We start from the raw sequence: 25,186 nt of genomic DNA on the forward strand, positions 1-25,186 counted from the left end.
TAAAGTTGTGGACACTATTAGCCCATTTTCTCTTTTTTTTGAGAGACAGCGTGCTGGGGGAGGGACAAAGGGAGAGAGAGGATCCTAAGCCGACTCCACACCCAGTGCAGAGCCCGATGTGGGGCTTGATCTCACAACCCTAAGATCATGACCTGAGTGGAAATCAAGAGTTGGATGCTTAACCAACTGAGCCACCCAGGCGCCCCTATCCCATTTTCAGTATGAAGAAACTGAGACCCGAAAAGGTTAAGTAACTGGCCCAAGATCACAGAGCAGTAAAGTAACTGAGCTAGAATATGAACACACTCTGATGCCCAGGGGCCACACTAGCCAATATGCTACACTGACTTCTAGGAAACCTGCAATGAACAATCTCCCTTCTTAAAATAAAGTATTTCAGCATGTAGAAAAAGAATCTTCCCAATTTTATGAATCTCACAAAACACGAAGTTATCAACAACAGAAATAATAGTCCAGTCTTACTATTACTACGTTAGAAAAAAGGCAGAAACTGGTGAATCCCAGGGAGAGCTTGGCCCATGGAAACCCAAGAAGAGCTCTGGCCTAGGGACAGCTGGGAGATCTGGGCATGCTGGCCAAGGGGCAGCGCTGGAGTGGGCTCTGCTGAAGGCTGGGGCGCAGGCCTTAACAGCTGGTGTGAAATGGGAGGTTTCCTCTAACCACTTTGTCAGGGCACAGACTCAAATATCAAAACAAGATGCCTGCAGCTTCCTCTAAATAATATATTTTAAAATAAATTACATTTTTGTTATTTTACCCCAAAAAAATAGCAGCTCCAGTTTAAACCAAAGTATCAAGCTGATTTGGCACGTGGATAGAACAGAAAAGCAACTACATAGATTCTGAAATGAGAAAAACAATTCTATTCACACTAATGAAAAAAGAATCCTGAGAATAACTTTTAAGAATGCTGAGAACCTATGCAAAGAAAACTATCAGTTTTTAAAACGGTAAAAAATCTGGACAGAAAGAAAGATATCCTATGTTTCCTAATGGCAAGTAAAAATATGTGGTTCCAATTAGAGTTCCCAGTTTTAAAACACTGATGAAAATGACTAAATTTTTGGTTTAAAATGTTTTAATTATGCAGTATTTCAAACAAATCCAAGAGAGAAATCACTAATTGGGAGAAGACTTCAGCAATATATATTAATGGTAAAAGAGTAGTATCCATATCATATTTTAGAAAAAACTCATTAAAAAAAAAAGGAACCACAAAAAGGAAAAATGGGCAAAGGATAAAGTAACCTTTTAACACTCATATGTAAAAACAAATTGAAAAAGAGTGAGAAAGGATTCACCTTACCAGCCAAAAACATATTATAGAGCCACTAACATCAAAACTATGGTTTCCCCAGGCCCCTGAGACCATCTGACGAAAGCTGCAGAGCCCTTCTAAGAATGTTTTTAAAACCATAAAACAATATACACAGGATTAAAGAAAACCAATTACACTGAAATACATTACCTTCCAAGGTTAAGAGACTCTAAAATAGAAGGCCAAAGAAGATTCCAGTACTTAGGGGAATTTAATCTAGCACAAAAATGGTATTTCAGCTCAGTGGGGAAAATACAATGTATTTACTGTGTAGTGCGGGCACACTGGCTATCCATATGGAAAAGAGTAAGATGGCTCCTTATCTTGTGACACAAGCAAAAGTAACTCCAAGTTATGAGTGGTTCAGAAAGAAAACAATGATCTCAGAAGAGGCTAAGGATCCTGCATGTACAACCTGAGAGCTGGAGAACCCAGAAGGTATAAAATATAAAAAAATAACTTGTATGAAAAACCACAGCATCATCAGAGTGAAAAAACAAATAAAACTCAGAAAAAAATGCTTAAAACATACACATATGGGTTAATATCTGTAGCTTATACAAGATAAAACCACAAAAACTGACAGAAAAACTGGCAAAGAATATGAATAATCATTTCAAAAAAGAGCAACTCCAAATGGTCCACAAACACGAAAAAATGCTCTACAGAAAATGTGAACTAAAATAAGTTACACCTTGCAAATATGAGGTAACAAAAATTAAAATTTGAGAACACTTCCTGCGGCTGACAGGGAATGCTGGTGGAAATGTTCATCGTTACACATTTTTGGAAAGCCATCTATAAAATATATAAAAACCAAAAAATACACATTTTGTTTTTGACCCATGGATCCAACTCTGAGATACACGTCCCACAGAAACAAAAAGATCTGTGTTAGAATATTTATTGCAATACCATCTGCAAAAGCAAAAAATGGAAACATGATATGAGTGCCCATCACTACAGCAGCAAACAAACTCTGGTAATCCATACCCCATACCATGGAATATTAATACTGCACAATCACTAAAATAGATGTTAGATGCATATAAATTGGTTTGGAGGGATTTTCACAATCTACTGTCAGGTAAAAAAGGAAACAGGAGGTAAAAATACAGATGACGCATATGATTTGGGGGGCGACTATGGAGGCTTGGAGAAATACAAAAAGGGATACATGCGAGGCTGCAACACTGATTACCTCAGGGAGGAGAGAGGTAAGAGCTGAGTATTCATGTGACAGAGGAAACTAAACCAAAAAAATGAGACCCTATAAAACAAGAGGTCCTTAAAATCACATGTATGAATTCAACTCATTTATATGTGTATGTCTATAAAGAAATATATGAAAGTAACCTCACTAAAATATTAAGTTCTTCAAGAGTAATGGCTTTTCAAATGACAATTTTACTTTTTTCTTCCCTATGCAAGTAAACATCAACATATTGAGCTCGATGCACAAAGAGCCCCTACGAAATAAGAACGTATATACTCACGTGGCATACATTTGTTTGCAAGAAAAAAGAAAATCCAACTCAAACTGGCTTAAACAAAAATGGAATTTATTGACTCACATCAGTAAAAAGTCAGAAAGTAGGGCTGATTGCAGGTACAACTTGATTCAAATGTTCGAGATCGGCATCAGGGCTCCAACTTAGACTCCCTCTCATTTTTTTGGTACAGCCCCAAGGCTGGCTCCTTTGTATTAGAAAAACTAGCTGCAGCAAGTTCAGAATGTCAATCTTCACACCACACTACCTCCAAGAAGGTGTCTTCTTTCAGCCGTTCCTAAGGAAGCCTCACCAAGCATCTTGTATCTAAGCAACCTGAGCTGGGTCAGGAGCCTATCCTTGAACCATTTATTTTGGGGGGCAGGGGAAGAGGGAGAGTTAGTAGCAATGGTTAAAGGCAACCAGGCCAACCCTACCTAGAGCCGGGGGTGTGACAATTCCATCTAAACCACATGTGTGATGGGTTCAGTTATCCAAAGAAATCGTGGGTGGAAGTGAATGCTGGATAGGCAACGACAGCATACATGAGCAAGCAATTAAAGAAAACAATACAGGGGCGCCTGGGAGCCTGCTTCTTCCTCTCCCACTCCCCCTGCTTGTGTTCCCTCTCTCGCTGGCTATCTCTGTCAAATAAATAAATAAAAAATCTTAAAAAAAAAAACAAAAACAAAAACAATACAAATATCCAATAAAATACTAAAAGTGCCAATCTCACTAGTAATCAAAGAAATACAAATAAAATTACATAATTTGTCACTTACCGGGTTAATTTAAAAAAAGAAGTATTATGTGTGAGAGATGGGGAGGGTGCAGGACTGAGAACAGGTGTGCACACAATTGGAAATGTATGTGTAACAGAACAGCTCTAAGAGGCACTTAAGCAAACTTTATACCACAATCAGAAACAACATGGATTCCTAAATATGAAACAAAAAGCTAACAACAAACAGTAAAATTTAAAGCCCCAACAGAAGCTGACTCCTTTTTTGTTGTTGTTGTTCAAGCTGGTAAGATGCTCCCATTAAAAAAAAAAAAAAAATCAGAGATCACTGGGTTAAGTCCATATTTATATTCCTTAGCTCCAAGTCTTGACTTAGCCTGTTTCTTTCTATTCACTTCTTTCAACATTCTTAGACAAAACCCAGGATGGAGTCTCTAGTTAATTACCCAAAGAATAGCTGGGGTCAGAACTAGGGTAATGTCTTCCGGAAACTGATTAAATGCTTTTTCCCTCTATCTAAACAGACAAAAAACTTTCAGAGTATGACTAGTAAAATATAGAAGCATAATACTTAGAGAACTACAATCCAGAGTACCTAGAGGATTATCCCAGCTTGCTTGAAAATACGAAAACTATACACTAAATTGTGTTTAAAGATATTATGGATATGAGGTAGGTCCGTGCCATCCCACAGATAGTAAAGGTAGTGGTATAAGGATTCTTTTAGGAGCTATGGGGTCAGTTCCACACTTGTACAGAATCACATATATTTCTTGAGTATGTTGAGTACAATGAATCAAAATCAAGTTCAGTTTCACTGTATTCATTTAGAAAGTCAATACCAAGTGTGAATCTGCAGATACGGCAATTTAAGTACTTGACGAAAACATTCCCCCAGATTTGTTTTGAGCAAAAGACTATTCCAAAAAAAAAAAGACTATTCCTAGATTTGATTTCTTTTCTCAGGTCCAATTACAAATTTAAGGTCCCATACACCTCCTGATTTTGTATCTTTCCTAAGTCAGGGATTTTCACTCCATCCCAAGAAGGAAAAGGACTAAGACGACCCACTCTACTACCTTAACTTTCAGATCAAATGACTTACCTGTTTAGTTTACATCAATGGAATTTACTTTATAACCAAGAAATCTGATCTACTTCTATTACACATATAAAAAAAATGACTTAAAAAACATGAGGGAATGCCTTTAATCCTGCTGTGTTAAAACAAAGGAGCTAGTAAGCAGCCATAGCAAAAGAAGCAGGGTTAAGACCATGGACTTGGGAAAAATGCCTTCGCTGCAATCCAGCTCCATCACTGATGAAGCTTTGTGATCTTTGGGGAGTTACCTAGCAAACCTGTATTTCATTATCCTCCTCTTTAAAATGGGCATAATAGGCATACCAACCAATCTCTTCAAGTTGTTGTGAGGTTTAACGAAAAGAAATAATCCAGCTCTTAGATGTTAACTATTACGTTTAATATAAATTGAGTATTTATTTGTTGTTTAGGTCTGTGTCAGTATTTCTAGAATTCAAAACACTATATTCTAATTGTTCTAATTTGCACCATCTGCAAAAGGCACTTCTAAACTACTTCAACTGATTTGGAAATGAAGAATTAACAAAATCCTCAGCTATTCAAGTGACTAATTTTAGTTATCATAACTACTTCACTTAGAAAACCTCCACTAGGAAATAAGCTTGCAACAAAATAGTGAAGTGAAAGCCATATAATACATTAGAATCTCAAAAACACTACATTCAGATGTTCCTCAGCCCATGAGAGTAATAGGGAAATGCAGAGTACTTCCTGAATAAATGCATCTAGGGAAAGCAGGCTATATTTATTTCAAAAACTATAAAAGGTTACAATATAAATCTATCAAACAAAATTAGTTTTTTAAAAGTAAGTGACTCATATGTATCCAAATTTTGACCAAATCAACACAAACAACCCAATGCACAAAATGATTATTATATAGCTCAAGGAGCAAAAAGCAATAAACAGAAATAAATGTCTTGTCAATACAGACAACACTACATAAATATACAAATCTACAGCTTTAATGTAACACAAACAAATCGTAAGTACATGTGTTAGCTACCTTTCTCCAACAGTAAAGGAGTAAATGTTTTATATTTAGTAAATACATATATAATGTATAAAACCTTTAATCACACGTAATGTAGTCTCACAAGTGTGAACCAAGTAGAATGTTAGGTTTCTTACGTGAAGATGTACAGTTCAGAAAGAACCCAACTTGAAGTAAATCCACTATCACAAGTTATTGCAAAGGTGAGCCAAAAAAAGTCTATCATTTGCAACTGTATACAAATAACAAACTGCCCAGAAATTAGTATCAGAAATCTTACTGAGGGATATCATGATAACCTGCCTGAAAGGACAAATAACTTAGTTGGGGGATTAAGATAGCAGATATCAAGGTAAATTAAATAACATATGAGTGAAAAAATATGCAATGTATAATAGCAAGAGGTTAGAAAACTGAATACTGTGGAAAAGATTTATTAGTCTGTACAAGTTGGTTTTGATAAACTATTGGCTACTTGTTACAGTAAATTACCAAGATTTTCATTGCAACAGTATTTTCCCACACACATCAAAATCTGGAAGCAATATGTCTTTCTCCTGTCGTCATTTAGTGTTCTATTTTTCCCAACCCTCAAAACACAGAAATAGGTTTCTGAATATCAACTAGCCATTTAAGGAAGTCATAAGATACAGATGTTCATAAACAATACACAAGCTACAATTGAGGTACCTGGACAAACACCACCAACATTTATGGAAAAAGGTGTTGGTTTTTAAAGTGGTAAGTACTACGTGAGTTACATAAACACACTATTCTCGTCCTTCCAAAACCAAAATGGGGGAAAACCTCATGGCCATTCTGCAAAACACCACATAACTAAAAACGCTGCACAAAGGGTCAGAATCCAACGTACATATCACAGAGTTAAAACGCCAGTTAAGCAACTGAGCTACTCATTGAAGAAAATTTAAAAGTAAGTCCAAACTTCTTAACACATCAATGCTATTTTAGAAGCATCATCAAAACAAACGGAGATTTAATTATAAATTGGCCTGGACTGCATCCTGTAAAGAGAATTTTGCTTAGTACTGAAAGAGAATCTGTCAGCAAACATCCTACAAAAGCTGTGGGATCGTGCTCTGTGTTATTCCTGAAAGGAAATCTGCCAGGTTTGATGATACCTGAATATCTCCCAGTGGTTCTGGAAGTTCTACATACCAATTAATTCAGTAATTGATAGGAGACTATAAGCAAAGAGGAAACCAAAAGTAGACCTTGTATCAACATAGACTAGATAGGTGGATTTTTTTAATCACATGATAAATGTAAATCATAAAATCAAATGTACTTAAAAAGTACACCTATTTTATGTTACATAAAAAACTGTAGACTGCAAACTGTGCATGCTTACCATAACATTGTACCTGGGAAAGCCGATGAGTGGGATTTCTTGCAAATATTTACTGCCATGATACAAAACAAATATGTGCAAACTGCAAGGTCCCTAAAATAGCAGTTAGAGAGTTTATATACAGAAAGATGTCACTATCTGATCAAATATGCAAGAGATGGAGTTTCCCAGAGTTTATAACATAGAACAGTAACCACCACAGGCTCCTCCTCCAGGGCCTTCTTCCCTGTGTGTCAGTTTGACCCCTTTATTCTGGTTCTCACTTTCCCACAGTCCAGGCGTCTGAATGATCTTTTCAACAAGTTCCTCAAAGGCACACTGTACACCATCGCAGGTTTTTGCACTTGCCTCTGAAATTCAAGAAAAAATGTCAGAGTCTATTCTTTTCTGGTCCTATTCCTACATCTTTCTGGGAAACTACTACGGCATAAATATCAGCCAGCACTATACACTGAGGCAAATCTGCAGCTTCTTCCACAAGTTTAATATTCGTGACTTTCCCACAACTCTCAAAAGTTGAGCTATTTAAATTCTATCCACAATAGTGAGTGGTATATAAGCCCAAGATTTTGTGACAGAATTGTACACTGTAAAGCTCTACTCAAATATTATGCCAAAGTTCCTCCTTAATTTTTCAGTTAGTTCTTAAAATCAAACCCCCAGAACAGATCATCATTCCCATTTCAGAATAAGGAAATTCAGGCTCCAAGTTGAACAATCTGGCTGTTCTCTGCCTGCAACCAAGCAGCTACAGGTGACTGGATAAGTGATATACAACCATGGCCACTGATCTCCTTTTACATTTATGCTCCCCATGAAACTCATGTGGACATTGAGCCCTGCCCCCCAATCCTACCTTTCCCTAGTAACTGCCTTTTTCACTGAGATGACTCTCATTCCTTTATCATAGAACTCCTCTATCTCAGCTCATGACCTACCTTTATGTTGAGAAAAACAGAAGCGATCTGACAGGAGCTACTGATCATCCCACTAGGGGACTCACCCACCCGCCTGCACGTGTAACCTTCGGCTCTGCCTCCGCTCCTGTGACAGTGGAGGAACTGCCCCTGCTATCTAGGAGCAGCCCCTTTTCTAGCTCCTCGGATCCCATCCCTTCTCATTCACTGAAGAATCATGTGCCTCACATGCCCTCACTACTGGATCACATCCGTCAGCTTAAAAGCCTCCAAAACCATTGTCCATCTTACTAACCAACCAAGCAACCAACCACCCTGCCTTGCAGCCTACACACACCCTTCTAGTAGCCACCCGGGTTCTCTACTCTCTTTCAAAGCAAAATTGTCATCAAGAGTTACCTATGTAAGCTGTTTCCGCTTTCTTAGCTCACATTTTTTCTTCGAACTATAACTGACCCTTGAACACCACCAGTTGTTCAAGGGTCCACCTACACATGGATTTTTTTTTTGACAAATACAGTACAGAACTGTAAAGGTATTTCCTTTTCCTTATGATTTTAGTAACATTTTCTTTTCTCTAGCTTTACTGTAAGAATGTAGTATGTAAGACACAGAACATACAGAACATATGTTAACTGACTGCTCATCAGTAAGGCTTCAGGTCAACAGGAGGCTATTAGCATTTCAGTTCTGGGGGAGTCAAAAGTTATACGCAGATTTTCGACTGTGCGGGGGATCAGGACCCCTAGCCCCACACTGTTCAAGGGTCAACTGTACTCTAACTAGGTTTTTGTTCTCACCACTCCATTGAAACTTTTCTTTTAAAAAATACCAGTGTTCTCCATCTTGTCAAATCCAATGTCCTCATCCTATATGACATCTTCCAGCATTTGATACAGCTGATCACTTTCTACCTTTAAATACTTTGTTCACTTGACTTCCAGGACACTAAACACTTGTATTCCTCCTCTCACCGGCACGTCATTCACAGCCTTATTTGCTGACCCTCCTGTGTCTGCTGACCTCCAATTGTTGGAGCACCGCAGGCTTCAATCTTCAGCTGTTTTCTACCCAGTTAGTCCTGTGACCACTATCTATAATTCCATAACTTTAAATACCACCTAAATGCCAATGACCAGCATGCCCACTCGTTATCTGAAAAATGGTTCATTCTTATGCTAAGCAGAATTCTTGATTCCCCACTCCCTTACCCAAACCTGTTCTTACCTCAGGCTCCCACACACAGTTAATGGCAGCACAGTCCACATAGTTTGTTCATGCCAGAGACTCAGTTATCCTTGATTGCTCTCTTTCCTTATCCTCAATACCCAATCTATCAGCAGAGCCTGTCACCTTTACCATCCAAATATCTCCTAGGTCTGCCAACCTTCCAGAAGCCACCCACAACCACTCCCACAGTCAAAGGCAACAGCATTATTCATCTGGGCCACTGTAAGAAGTGACAAGCTTCTTGCTTCTGCTCCTCATGGACCATTTTCTGTACAAACAGGTCTTTTAAAAAGAATATCAGATCACAGCACTACTCCCCTGCTTTCTACACTTAGAATAAAATCCATTTCTTTACCATACCCTACAAGGCCCAACATGACCTTTTAAATTTCATCTTCTATCACCACCAACTTCTCCCCCAATATACACTATGCTCCAGCCCACAAGCTTTCTTCCTGTCCCTTAAACACACTAAACTGGTTCCTACTTCAGGAAATATTTGCTATTCTCTCAGCCTGAGATGTTCTCCCTCTAGATCTTCATATTATGGATTCTTGTTCAAATGGCACTCCCTCCAAGAACTTCTCCTAATTACCTCCCACCCCCATCATACTCTCTCTCCTTCACAGCACAACTTACTTCCTTAAGTCTGTGAGTTTCATGAAGGCAGGGACTTTGTCCATTTTGTTCATCTGTTATATTGTCGGTGTTCAATAAATGTTTATTGAACTAATGCATCAAAATGAAGGACACCCAGCAAGTAAGCAGCAGACATAGTACTTAATTCCTTTCTAAAATTCCCTATTACCTTCCACTTATAACACCCTGCTTCTATCTATAGATGATGTTCTTTTATTTCCATTTCCCAATTCCTAAAAGATTCTAACAGTGGAAGAGCTAAATCAGTAATTCCTAAAGCTGGCTTCACATCAGAATCAACTAAGGTGTTTTCAGAAACTGTCTTCCAGGCCGTTTCAGACCTGTGACAAGGCCCAGGGAATCTGTAATGTTACAAAAGCTCCACAGCGATATAGCCTGTCCACTTTCCTAGACAGGGGATCGACAAACTTTCCCTGTAAAGGGCCAGGTGGTAAATATTTGAGGCTTGGAATGCCACATGGTTTCTGCTGCAACCACTAAACTCTGCCATGACGCACCAAAGCAGCCACAGGCAGCATGTAGATGACCGGGTAGGCAAGGCCGTGTCCCGATACAATGGTGGAACCAGATTTGGCCCCACGCTGTAGTCTGCCAAACCCTACTTTACCCTGCTTCTCAAGTATTAATGTGCACACAAATCACATGAAGATCTTGTTAAAATACAGATTCCAATTCAGAAAAGATGGGTTGGGCCTGAAATGAAGCATTTCTAACAAACTTCCAGGTGGTACCACGGCTGCCAGCACAAGGACCAGCAAGGCACAACTACAGCACTGGGTGCCTGGCTTTACTGAATGCCCTTACATCCTGAGATGAATGATCGGACTGTGTCCTATCCAACTTACAAAACGCGATCCGATTTTTTTTTTTACAGAAGGAAAAATGAACCTGGCTCTATAGTTAGATTTCAAAGCACAAGAAAATAATGAACTAAATACATACATCTACAGTTCATAACGAGAAAAATGTAGCAAAAACTCCTTAAAATTCCTCATTAATAATGAAAGGATAAATGTTCACACACCTACCTATAAATAACATGGAATGCTTTCGTGCAAATTTCAGGCCTTCGTTTCTATCGACTTCACGATTTTCCTAAAAGATAAGTATAAAGATTAAGAAAAGCTACCAAGGGGCGCCTGGGTGGCGCAGTCGTTAAGCGTCTGCCTTCGGCTCAGGGCGTGATCCCAGCGTTCTGGAATCGAGCCCCACATCAGGTTCTTCCGCTGGGAGCCTGCTTCTTCCTCTCCCACTCCCCCTGCTTGTGTTCCCTTTCTGTCTGTCTCTCTCTCTCTGTCAATTAAATAAATAAAATCTTAAAAAAAAAAAAAAAAGCTACCAAAATACAGTCAAAATGCCAAGTGTCTGACTTCTTACCTTATCAATTTTATTTCCAACTAGCATGTTTACTATGTCATTTCTCGTGCAGTATGTTTCCAATTCATTTAACCAATTATCCAATTTCACAAAGGTCTCTCTTCTTGTGACATCATAAACTGAAATAAAAAGGGTCACTTATTAAATAAGCATTAAAAATAAGCAGCAATGACATTTTATTTCTGATATGTGACTAAGAGCTAATATTTCTATATAGGCAAGTTTGTTTCTAAGTCTTCGATGCTTAACAATCAGTATCTATTCACCCAGATGGGAGAAAGTGTATTAAAAAATAATAAACATATACATACACACGCTTCAATTTTATTAATACACACTGTGAGAGAAATGAAATTATATCCTGTGCGATAACTGAAAATTAGTTTAAGCAAAACAACAGCTGTTCCCACTTATAACAATAAAAGACATTTATCCAAAAACCAAAAACATTCAGATCTAAACCTGTGGCAAAATACCAAATTTTTCCCATGGATTTAAACATCTATGATCCTGTTAATTTTACTCTTACAAGGACCAGAATTTGCAACTTTGAAAAAATATGTAAACTTAACTGATAGGATCCTGTCCCCCTTTATCACTTCACCTTACATCGCACTGCATTGTAATATATAAAGAGCTTATTAATATAAAGACCTTATTAAAGTGTTTTCTACACTTACAGATGCTAAACCAAAGTAAGAGTTGCTGTTAAAAATTAATGAAATGAACCTAAAACCTCACAATTTATGATATAATATAAAAAGATAATTTTATCTAAAACTGACCAGTATTTATTTTTAAAAGTTTCCCAGGAATATTAATAACAAGTACTTTTCAACAACTTATAGTGAGAATCCACATTTGGTTTTTAGAATCTGTATGATTATGAATCAACAATGTTAAGTGCTTTGTGATACTTTTTAGGACTAATAAAACAGATTCAACTAAGCAACTAGCACGCTTCTTCCTTTATAAACGCACAGCAAATGTTAATACGCTGCTGACTGAAGATCAGTTTCTGGTAACACTCTGAAGACAATTACAGGTGGATTAATCCTCAAATATGTCCTCATCAACAAGTGCTTTTAAAACAAATAAATTAATTTGATCTTTAACTTTTAATTGCTAGACAAAGAACTGAAAAGAAAACTTGGAAGTTTAAATATTCATTAATATTAAATGAAGCTAATATAACTTCAAGTTACATATAGGTACCCCTGAAGAAAAATAAAAACTTACTGACCTTCACAGATAAGGAAAATCAGAAACTGCAATAAAATAACAATATTTTTAAAAGAGTATCTTAAAGTAAAACCTTACCTAATATAACACCCTGTGCACCTCTATAGTAGCTGGGAGTTAATGTTCTGAACCTCTCTTGACCAGCAGTATCCTAAAAGTGACAATCAATTATTACTAAATTTAAAAAGTATAAATAATAGATCTTCAATTTATTAAGAGTACAAAGTCACAACAGCATTATTAAAAATATCCACGCACAAGCTCATTTAAAACTTGAAATTTAAATTAGATGTGTTTTCTTACTGACAAGTGTCACATAAAATAAAATTAATAAATACTGACTCATCTCTAGAAAAATGCATCTAAGTAAAGGGATATTTTTAAAGATTTTTATCACACATTAAACCCATTTCCTTGAAAGCCATGGTTCTCAACTTCAGAAGCACAATGAAATTTCCTGGGAAATGAAAAATTCCAATGCCTGGGTCCAACCCCCAATGATTCCTGTTTAATTGGTCTACCGTATGACAGAGTTTTCAAAGTCTTCCGGGAGATTCTAAAGTAGAATCACGGTTGAGAACCACTTATTTTTTTAAAAGAGAATTACAGTTATTTTAGGTAAACAATTTTTAGGTTGGACTCTTAAAGCATTTTCCGTGTATCTTCTTTTAGAAAAATGCATAAAACCAAACCACTTGCTATCACATGTTTCTGACTCGTATTGGGGGAGATGAACATAAGAAGTACACCAGCTAAGAAGTGCAAGTTTCATGAGGAAAGAGACCTCATCTGCTTAATCACCGGTTTAACACCAGTGCCTAGAGCAATTCTTGCCACAGGATAATTGCTTAACTTTTCTTGTGGGGGGGGATACCCAAACTAATAAACAAGTCTGTACTTCCGGGCCTGGTTCCTTCTGCCTTCTTTCTACCATCCTTAGACTGTGGCTTCAAGGTACCTATGATTATGCAAAGCAGCAGTTGACAAATGACTCCCTCAGCCCACCACCTGTTTTATTAAATAAAGTTTTACTGGAACACAGCCAGGCCCATTCACTTATGCACTGCCACATGGCCTGCCTTAGGATTAGACTAAATATTTACTATCTGCCCTTTAAGAAAAAGTTTCCAGTCTGCTAATATAAAATAACCTGAAGAAAAGTGAAGACGTTATGTCAAACATCAACTTCGCTGCCAGTCTCATGGTTGTAAATTCAAGTTTAGCTATGGGGCAAGCAGAAGCTCCTTCAGATATAAAACATGTTAATAACCTCTAAGAGGTTTATAAGATTGGAGAGGCATTTTAAACCAGCAGTGACGGGCTCCAGCTACCTACTTTCCCACTTACCTACTTTCTTTCCCTGGCCAAAATAATATAAGAGCAATAGGTAGAGAATATACGAGTAATTTCTGGTCCCAGAAGGGAAACATAAGAGGAAAATAACTTTCAAAGTAAACCCCATTGCACATCTACTGCTCTTCCCCAGGTAAGCGGACATAAACGCAGAATGTCCCTGCTTCCAGATTGTCACCACTACAGAAACTGCCCCAACCCTGCCATACTGACGTGAAAAAAATAACAAAATTAAACTTGCTAAACAGATAAATTTATGATAAGAGTGATTTCTCTCTTTACAAATTCCCTTTGCTTCGAAGTTTCTTATAAAACCTCTGATATTAAAATGATTCCACTTGCACACTGGCTCAACTTTTCAAAAACAATAATATAAATTAAAGGTGATAAAGTGAAGTGCACTTGCTATCTAAAGCAGATTATAATTTGGATAATTTGATATAGGTTAGGGCAAGGACCAAGCAAGAAATATTCTAGTCACAAGACTTTTTGTTGTAACAGAAATATTCTGTTTTCGTAACAAACCGTATCCACACTGTAATAATTAATTTCCAGAAACAGCGGAAAGCATTTGCATATGAAATTTGTTTTCCTTGCTATTCACTGAGATCAACTCAGTAACTGCTCTGATGAAACACAACATACAAGTCAGAACTGCGAAGTGCCTTGAGCATCTGACTCCTGCTTTCCCCTCAGGTAATGATCTCAGGGTCCTGGGATAGAGCCCCATGTCAGACTCCGTGCTCAGTGGTGAGTCTGTTTTCTCCGTCTCCCTCTACCCCTCCCCCTGCTTGTGTTCTCTTGTGCTCTCTCTCTCTCATTAATCTTAAAAAAAAAAAAAAAAAAAAAGACCAGAGCAAAAAAAAATGTTTTAATGTTAAAACATGACTGACACTTTACACACAAATATTTAAATTAGTCCAGCTATTTAGAGTCTTGATTTTTTTGGATACACTTATAAAAATGTTTAAGTAGGTATGATAATTTGGGCAAAAACCCTGTGCCACGATATTGGATCAGGATTTATAACACCTATAAAATTTACATGCTTAAATAGTCAAAAGTGTGTTTGTTTTCAAGATAGGAATTTGCATTAACTGTAATAGCATCCTTGTAAGATAAGAAAAGCAGAGCTTATTATCTGTGGTTTTCTCATCTGATGGGAGAGGAGAAAAGAGATTATTAAAGACAGAAATGGATAAAGGACTAAGAAGGATCTGGAAAGACTAAATATTAAAATGTGGGAGGGAAGTGAGGGCAGGATACAGAGAAAAATAGCCTTAGAGGTGCTAAGTAGGCCGTGATGCGTGTGTGGCACTTTCGGGAGCAGCGAGGACAGGTTTGCACTTGATTATTCTATTTGACTGATCCTAGGCGGAGCATCCAAGCAGGAGAAGAACTGATTTATATATATGCATATCACAGAAGAATTAGAGGAAACAATGGGTTCATGTATTTCTATTAATGAGTGAGGAGGCCCTCCTAAATATGATATAACACTCAAATTGGTGGGGGAAAAAAAAGTGCTCTGACCACATAAATACTAAAACCTTGGTATGGCAAGAACATCTCTCCCCACACCGTCCATATCCCATACATACACTCACTTATCCTAAACAAGGCAAATGACAAACAGGAAAAAAAATATTTGCAGCATATGACAGTTAGTATTACACACACACACACACACACACACACAAGAACATTAATATTTGGGGCGCCTGGGTGGCTCAGTCGGTTGAGCGTCTGACTCTTGATTTCAGCTCAGGTCATGATCTCAGGGTTGTGAGACTGGGCCTCTTGTTTAAAAAATATTTATGTGCTTATGATAAACATGTCATTTCAGTAATACCTGCCAACCTTTTTGTTACACAGGAACTAAAAAGTAAATTTAAAAAACCTCTTGCATAAAAGAAAGATCTCATGGATACCATCAAGCCTTAGATCCTACTCTAACACGCATACCTCACAAAACAGTAGCAAGGGCAGAAAGAAGTGATAAACTCAACCATGAAACGTATATGGAAAATCAGGCCCCTGCTTTTGTACGGGAAGAAGTCAGCATTCTTAAACTGTTCAATATATTTTATTATGGCCTAATTCAACATTTTCCAAATTGTCTTCTGTTAGACATTACTATTCTGACTGATATCATAATTATATTTGGGGGGGCAAATTGGCTACCAATCATGTAAAGTATTATATGTTAGAAAAAAATTAACAGAAAAACATGAGACACACTTACACAGTTACTTGTTATTTGGGATAAATGTGTGTTAGAAATAAAATGCTGTTCTGAGATTGCCAGGAAGATGAATCAGATCATACAATGCATGAACACTTGCTGTTTCAATCTGTAACTGATGCCCAAACATTTACTATTTAATCACCATGTTGAAGTACATCTCAACATGATGACTGCTGACCAGTTCTAATAATATCACTCGTAACAAAAACATATTTATATATTTAATTATCATAGTACATGTGGGAATCAGAGAGATGAGCACATTTTTATAAATTATATAGGTAATATATTATCAATCATTTAGATATATAGAGAGAAGTTGGTAGGTAGGTAGGTAGATAAGAGTGGGGGAAAGACAGGCAGACAGAGATGGACATCGAGCATCTTGGACGTTTTGACAGTTAATGCTACTTTATTCAGTCAGCACTATCATGAAAAGGTCTAGTGAGGAAAGCAACATGTATCAGAATGTTTGGGTTCACAGAGAAATGAAAAGAAGCCAGCAAATAAAGACTGGGCATTGATATTAAAAAATAAATCCAAAGTTGGCAAACTCAAATTTCATAAGTATTTATACTAACAAACATGAAAAATACTTTTTTCCTGAGCACCTTCATCTCCTTCTCCCCAACAACTGCCTTCAGTGTTAGCTGAGTACACACTGGCCTCTTAAAACTTTAAAGAAACATATTCAATAACAATAATCCTCTCTGGCACACAAGATGATTTTTCTATATTTTATTCTGCTTTTAAATATTCTTAAGGGATTATATATTTTAAAATTTTAAATAAAACAAGTCTCTGCCTCATTACCCAATTGTAAGACATAGCCATTTATTGTTTATCCCTTAACCAAATTGTCCAAAAGTTAATATAAATTGTTTACCTCTAGAGCTCTACACACATCAATTTCTGCATCTTTAAAAAATACAAGTTTAATATTCATACAAAATACATTTTTAAAACTCTTACCCAAATTGCAAGTTTAGCCTTATTTCCATCCACTGAAATTGTTTTCACCTTAAAGTCAACACCTTGGAAAAAAAATGAAAATGCTGATAAGCATCCCAGTAAAATAATACTTTTAAAATCAATTACCAGAAAACGAGAAAACAGAAAGGCCACTTTATCAAATACCCAAATTCACATCCCAAATTCTTGGAGTTATGGATGTGAAAAAAAAAAAAGTGTCACTAAAGGTCAGCAGCTTAGGATTTAATCAGGATAAATGAAAACCAAATGCCTGCAGAATTCAAACACTTACCTACCTGTACTTGCTTGAAAAAAATAAAAATGTTAACGGAAAAATAAACTTCAATGTAAGGTGATTAATGATGCACATTAAAAGCCAAGTGCTAGAATTCACGGTGCTCATGTAGAGAAGACAATCTATGGCTGACTCTGGACCCCCAGGGCAGTTTTCTAAGGGGCTCCAAATGCATCTACACTCCATCATTAAGAGTGCTCTCCACAGCCAGCCAATCCCCTAACTCAGATTCTGACTGTAAGCAGCTTGGTAAAAACATAAAAGTGCCACTTACTCCTTGTCTTATGAATTCTTTGTTTTTATCCTAGAAAACAGTATTCATTCTATATAACTTTATCAATGATCCCTTGCTACTGCACAATTGCAAAAGAATTTACACACAAAAACATCTGTGCCCAATCCTCTAAGAATCCTCATAAGTGAAAGGAGAAAGTGCTATGAAAATCTTCTGCAAGTACTAATTTATGTAAAGAGAAGAGCTCCATAAGAAGACACATAAGGTTTTACTACAGCGCCCCCCGCCCATCCAAAAAAACCCTCTCCCTTTCCAGGAAAAGGAGTTGACACATGCCATCTGGCTTAAATGAACAGTAACTGCCCACATGTCTTTAAAGAGTATTAAAATTAACGTGCAGTCTACCCCACCGGCCAGAGGGAAAGCATTAGCTCAAGAACCTTGGAAAGAAACTTTCAAAAGATCTTATTAGCTTGTCACAATTAATTCAGAACAGCCACAACTAAGATGAACAGCACCCTCGTATACTAAAGGTTTACAAGAACACCTGTCACCAATATGGAAATACATTAGTAATTCTTGGATGATTTCTGGTGATCCACTACAAACACAAATTAGGTAATAAAAATGCATTTCAAAATATGCATTATATCAGGTCTTTCCGTATGCCAAAGATTAAAAAAAAAAAAAAAGTCTGGTGTTTTGGGCTAGGGTGATAAAGGAGCTGATAAAGCCATACCTAGACTCATGGACAATTATTCGTTAAAGAACAGTGCTAAGAACATAGTCCAAGGAAAACTTAAGTTAAAGTTTCTTTGCAGCTAAACAAATGAAAAATCTATTAAATAATCTTATATTCTCCAGGTCTAGATAAAGAAATATTATGCCACATCATTTATATAAAAAGTATGAAGGGTGCCTGGATGGCTCACTCAGTTAAGCATCTGCCTTTGGCTCAGGTCATGATCCCAGGGTCCAGGGACTGAGTCCCACATCGGGCTCCCTGCTCCGTGGGGAGCCTGCTTCTCCCTCTGCCTCTGTCTCTCTCTCTGTGTCTCTCATGAATAAAAAAAAAAAGCAATCAACAGATGCTAGAACTAGCAAACAGGAAATTAAAAACTATTTTAACTGTATAGCACATGTTGAAAAAGTGAAGTAGATATGAGAGATTAAAAAGACTCAAATCAAACATCTAGAGATGAAATGACAATGTCTGAGATGTAAAATACATGGGATGAGATTAACAAAAATTAGACATCACAGAAGAAAACATAAGTGAATATGAAGACACAGCAATGGGCAGCTGGGTGGCTCAGTTAGTTTAGCAGCTGCCTTCAGCTCAGGTCATGATCCTGGGGTCCTGGGATCAAGCACTGTGTCAAGCTCCCTGTTCAGTGGGAGCCTGCTTCTTCCTCTCTCTCTGCCCCTCCCCCTAGCTTGTATACTCTTTCTCTCTCTCTCTCTCTCTCCCTCTCAAATAAAATCTTTAAAAATAAATAAAAATTTAAAAAATCAATGAAACAAAAAATTGGTTCTGTAAGGAAAAAATCAATAAACTGATAAATTCTAGCCAAAGTCATCAGGAGAAACAAAGACAAAAATTACCATTATAAAAAATGAGAAAGATCACATCACTACAGATTGTACAGAGGTTAAAAGGTTACTGAGGAAATGTTATAAACGAGTTCAGGTCAAAAAACTTGACAATTCAGATGAAATGTCAATTTCCTTCAAAGATTAAAAACTTTTAGAACTGACTTAAAAAGAAACAGACCACAAACAAAATACCTAAAGAATATAAACAAAAGGAAATCAAAACATGTCACTATAAAAAATCAACTAAACCCAAAAGGCAGCAGTAATGGAGGAAATAAGGGTCAAAACTCTGTAAGACACATAGAAAACAAACAGCAAAATGTCAGTAGTAAATCCTTATCAGTAATTATATTAAAGGCAGAGATTAGCAGAATATATATTAATATTATACCTAAATATATAAATAAATATATATAAAAGAGCCAATTATACTCTGTCTATAAGAGACTCATACACCAAAGGAAAGATCCCAATACACACGAAGCAAACATTTACATAACTGAAGGGAGAGATACAGTATTAGTTGGAGATTTTAATATACCACTTTCAATAATGGATAAAACAACCAGATAGATAAACAGAAACAGAACATTTGAACAATACAAACCAGTAAGATCCAATAGAACATTCTACCCAACAACATCAGAATAAAGTTTTCTCAAGTGCACATGAAACATTCTCCAGGACAGACAAAACAAGTATTAATAAATTTTAAAAGACTAAACTCATATGAAGTATTTTTTATCATAATGTAATGAAATTAGAATTCGGTAATAGAAAGAAAACTGGAAAATTCACAAACATGTGCAAATTAAACAACACCCTTTTAAACAACTAATAGACAAAAGAAGAAATCATAAGAAAAATCAGAGAATACTTTGAGGCAAATGAAAACACAATACACTAAAATTTGAGATATAACAAAACAGTGCTAAGAGGGAAACTTATAGCTATAAACACATACATTGTAAGAGAAGAAATATCTCAAATCAATAAACTAATTTTACAACTTAAGTAACTAGAAAAGAAGAGCAAGGGAACTGATACACAACAGAGAAAAACCCATGACCAATGGTTGGTTGTTTTTTTTTTTTTTTTTTTTTTTTTAAAGATCAACAAAACTGACAAGCTTTTAACTAGACTAAGGAAAAAGAGCAGATTCCAATTACAAAACTCAGATATGAAACTGGGGACATTACTACAAATTTTTTTTTAAAGATTTATTTATTTATTTGACAGAGAGACAGCCAGCAAGAGAGGGAACACAAGCAGGGGGAGTGGGAGAGGAAGAAGCAGGCTCCCAGCGGAGCAGGGAGCCTGATGCAGGGCTCGATCCCCTGGGATCACACCCTGAGCCGAAGGCGGACGCTTAATGACTGAGCCACCCAGGTGCCCCTACTAATTTTACAGACAAAAAAAAGATTATAAGAGAATATTATGGACAATTATACACCAACAAGCTGGATAACCTAGATGAAATGAACAAATTCCTGAAAACACACAACTGACAAAATCAACTTATCAGGAAAAAGAAAATCTGAAGAGACCATAACTAATCAAAAACATCCCAACAAAGAAAAGCCCAGGACCAGATGGCTTCACTAACAAATTCCACAAAACATTTACAGAGTTAACACCAATCCTCCTCACTTTTCAAAAAACTGAAGAAAAAGGAACACTTCCAAGCTCATTCTAGGGGGCTAGCACTATTCTGATACCAGGGCCAAAGATGCTACAAAGAAAACTATAGACCAATATCCCAGAGGAATACTGATGCAAAAATCCCCAGCAAAATACTAGCAAACTTAAGTAGGCAGCCTATTAAAAGGATTACACACTATGATAAAGAGAGTTTTATTTCCGTAATACAAGATTGGTGGAATATGAGCACATCAATCAAAATAATACATCCCATTAAAGAATGAACGGGGCGGGGGGGGGGGAACATGATCATCTCAATTCATGCAGAAAAAGCATTTGACTAAACTCAACATCCTTTTATGATAAAAAACACTCAACAAACTAAGAACAGAAGAAAATTTCCCTAACATGATAAAGGCTATATAAAACTCATTAACTAACATTATATTCACTGGTGAAGACTAACGGTCTTTCCCCATAGATCAGAACAAGACAAGGACATCTATTCTAAACTTACTACACATCTTCTATTTTACAGAGTATTGGAAGTTCTAGCCAGAGCAATTAGGCAAGAAAGGGAAATAAAAGGCATCCGTACTGGAAAGGAAGAAGTAAAATTATTTCTGTCCACAAATGACATGATCTTATATATAAAAAATCCTAATCCTAATAACACACCCCCACACACACAACCCAAACAAAAAATTTGTTAGAATAAATGAATTCAGCAAAGTTGCAGGATGCAATATCAACATGCAAAAATCAGTTGCTTTTCTATACACTAGCAATGAACAATCCAAAAAGAAAAATTTTTAAAACCATTTCATTTACAGTAGTATGAAAAAAAATTGGTAATAAATTTAACCAAGGACTTTTAAGACTACACACTGAAAACTACAAAACACTGATGAAAGAAATTAAAGAAGACATAAGTAGAAAGGCATGTTGTACTTATGAGTTGGAAGACTAAATATTGTTAAGATGACAATACAACCCAAAGCAATCTACAGTTCCAATACAATCCCTATAAAAATTCCAAAAACTTGTTGCAGAAATGAAAAAGCTGATACTCAAATTTATACAGAGCAAGCAGTACTAAACAGCAAAACAATATTGGAAAAGAAGAATAAAGTCTGAAGACTCTCACTTTCCCAACTTCAAAACTTACTACACATCTACAATAATTAAAGCAGATGGTACTAACATAAGGACAGACATTTAAACCAATGGAATAGAAGAGACAGCCTAGAAATAAACCCTAACATATAAAGCCAATTGATTTCTAGCAAAGGAGCCAAGACCATTCAACAGGGAAAGGACAGTCTTTTCAACAAATGGTCCTGGCAACAGTGAATACCCATATACAAAAGAATGAAGTTGGACCCTTACCTTCTACCATACACAAAAGCTAACACAAAATGAAAAAAGACATGAATGTAAGAATAAATCTTTAAAACTCTCAGAAGAAAATACTGGGAAAATTTTTCATGACACAGGATGCAGCAATGATTTCTTTGGATATGACACCAAAAGCACGGGCAACAACAAAAAAATAGATAAACTGGACTTTATCCAATTTACAAACTTATGTGCATCAGAGGACACTATCAAGAGGACAAAGAGAGGGGCGCCTGGGTGGCACAGCGGTTGGGCGTCTGCCTTCGGCTCAGGGCGTGATCCCGGCGTTGAGGGATCGAGCCCCACATAGGGCTCCTCCGCTGGGAGCCTGCTTCTTTCTCTCCCACTCCCCCTGCTTGTGTTCCCTCTCTCGCTGGCTGTCTCTATCTCTGTCAAATCAATAAATAAAATCTTTAAAAAAAATTTAAAAAATTTAAAAAAAGAGGACAAAAAGAAAAACCACAGAGTGGGAACTATTTGCAAATCATATAGCAGATAAGGGATCAGTATCACTAAAGTATTCGAAGAACTATTAACTCAACAATAACGAAATAACCTAATTCAAAAATGAGCAAGGGATATGAACAGACATTTCTACAAAGAATATATACAAATGGTCAACAACCACATGAAAAGATGCTCAACATCATTACCCATTAGGGAAATGGAAATCAAAACCACATGAGATACTAAACTTCACACCCCTTAAGACAGCTATTAAAAAAAAAAAGAAAAATAACAAATGGTGACAAGGATATAGAGAAACTGGAACCCCTACGCATTGCTTGTTGGAATGTAAAATGGTACAGTCACTGTGAAAGATAGTTTGATATTTCCTCAAAAAGCTAAAAATACAATCACCATAGCATGCAGCAACTCCACTCTCAGGTACATACCCAAAAGAAGTGACACCAGAAACTCAAACAGATAGTTGCATAACAATGTTGACAGCAGTATTATTCACAATAGAAGGCTGAAGCAACTCAAGTGCTCACCGAACAGATGAACAGATAAACAAAATGTGGTTTATACATATTGTGGAACATTATTCAATCATAAAATAGAATGAAATTCTGATATATGCTACAACATAGATGAACCTTGAGCACGTTCTGCTAAGTGAAATAAGCCACTCACAAAGGGACAAATATTGTATGATTCTACCTATGAGGTATCTAGAATAGGCAAATTCATAAAAACAGAAGATAGTCTAAAGGTTACCACAGGCTTCGGGGAAAGTGGAGTGAAAGCTATTGTTTAATTGGTACAGAGTTCCTGTTTGAGGTGATGGAAAAGGTCTGAAAACAGATAGTGGTGATGGTTGCAAAAACAATGCAAATGTACTGCCACTGAACCATAAACTTAAAAGTGTTAAAATGGTAAATTTTATGTCTATTTTACCACAATAAATAGATAACTGGAGAATCCTGCATCTATTTAAAGAAATCGAATCTATAGTTAAAAACCTTTCCAATGGAGGTGCCTGGGTGGCGCAGTCGTTAAGTGTCTGCCTTCGGCTCAGGGCGTGATCCCAGCGTTCTGGGATCGAGCCCCGCATCAGGCTCCTCCGATGGGAGCCTGCTTCTTCCTCTCCCACTCCACCTGCTTGTATTCCCTCTCTCGCTGGCTGTCTCTCTCTCTGTCAAATAAATAAAATCTTAAAAAAAAAAAAAACAAACCTTTCCAATGAAAAAAATCCCAGGCCCAGAGTGAATTCTACTGAACATTTAAATAATAATCCATTCTAAACAAACTCCTCCAGGAACGTGAAGAGTGAATACTTTCTTAGTCACTCTATGAGTTGTACATTACCCTGATTCCAAAACCAAAGACATTATAATTAAAAGCTACAGACTAATATCCTTCATGACTACAGATGAAAATCCTAAACAAAATTTTATCATAACTAATACAAATATGTATAAGAGAACAACACATCACAACCAAGTGGGGTTATCCTAGGAACAAAAGGTTGATTTAACACTGAAAAAAATCAATGGGGACTTTACCATATTAAACTAATAAAGAAACTTCATATTATCATCAACAAATGCAGGAAATGCACTTAACAAATCCAACATGCATTCCTGATAAAACCTCTCAGCAAATTAGAATCAGAAGGGAAATTTCTCAACCTGATAAAGGGTATCTATGAAAAACATACAGCTAACATCACACTTAATGTTAAAAGACTGAGCGTTTTTCCCCTTCATACCAGGAACAAAGGATGGATTATCAGCCCTCTTCACTTTTTTTAAGTTTTTTTTTTTTTTAAAGCCAGGGTAGTAAGACAAGAAATAAAAAGCACCCAGATTGGAAAGAAAAAATGTAGAAATTCAATGGAATCTACAGGATTAAAAAAAAAAAAACAACCTCCTAGAACTAATAAGCAAGTTTAGCAAGGTTGGAGGATACAAACTAAATGTTTAAAAAATCTATTGTATTTCTATATATCAGCAATGAAGGATTTTTTTATTTTAATAATTTTTTAATAAAAATCTATTAAATATGTAGGGCTAAATCTGACAAAAGATGTAAAGACATGTAACCACTCTGAAAGAAATTTTGAAAGACGTAAATGAACACAGACACATAATTTATTCAATGATAAGACTCAATATTGTTAAAAGGTCAATTCTCCCCAAATTGATCTCTATAGATTCAATGCAATCCCTATAAAAATCCTAGCAGGCTTTTATTTTTAAATCAACAAATTGATTCTAAAATTCACTGGGAAACACAAAGACACTAGAGCCAAACTTTGAAAAAAGCAACAAAACTGGTAGACTAACAATACACGACTTCCAGACCTACTATAAAGCTACAGAAATCAAGACAGTGAGGCACTGACAGAGACAAATATTCAGGTATAGAACAGAGTCCAGAAATAGACTCACCATTTATAAACAAAGGTGCAAAAGCTATGCAGTGCAGAAAGGACAGTCTTCTCAACAAATAGTTTTAGAACATATAAGAAAAAAAA

At 36.5% G+C, this 25,186-nt stretch overlaps 1 protein-coding gene across 1 annotated transcript in view; it reads right to left on the minus strand.

Annotated features, from left to right (window-relative positions):
- Positions 1-6,646: 6,646 nt before the first annotated feature.
- The window catches only part of RAB18 (RAB18, member RAS oncogene family), a 32,063-nt gene continuing 13,523 nt past the window's right edge, over positions 6,647-25,186 (minus strand). The window contains exons 3-7 of the mRNA XM_045812821.2: positions 17,039-17,100; positions 12,544-12,616; positions 11,224-11,342; positions 10,875-10,941; positions 6,647-7,389 (exon numbers count right to left, since the gene is read on the minus strand). Coding sequence (XP_045668777.1) covers positions 7,214-7,389; positions 10,875-10,941; positions 11,224-11,342; positions 12,544-12,616; positions 17,039-17,100 — 497 coding nt within the window. The 3' untranslated portion in view covers positions 6,647-7,213. The remainder of the gene's footprint in view (positions 7,390-10,874; positions 10,942-11,223; positions 11,343-12,543; positions 12,617-17,038; positions 17,101-25,186) is intronic.

The sequence above is a fragment of the Ursus americanus genome, chromosome 31 (genome assembly GCF_024610735.1).
Source record: "Ursus americanus isolate L20-20 chromosome 31, mUrsAme1.1.p, whole genome shotgun sequence".
Taxonomy (NCBI): domain Eukaryota; kingdom Metazoa; phylum Chordata; class Mammalia; order Carnivora; family Ursidae; genus Ursus; species Ursus americanus.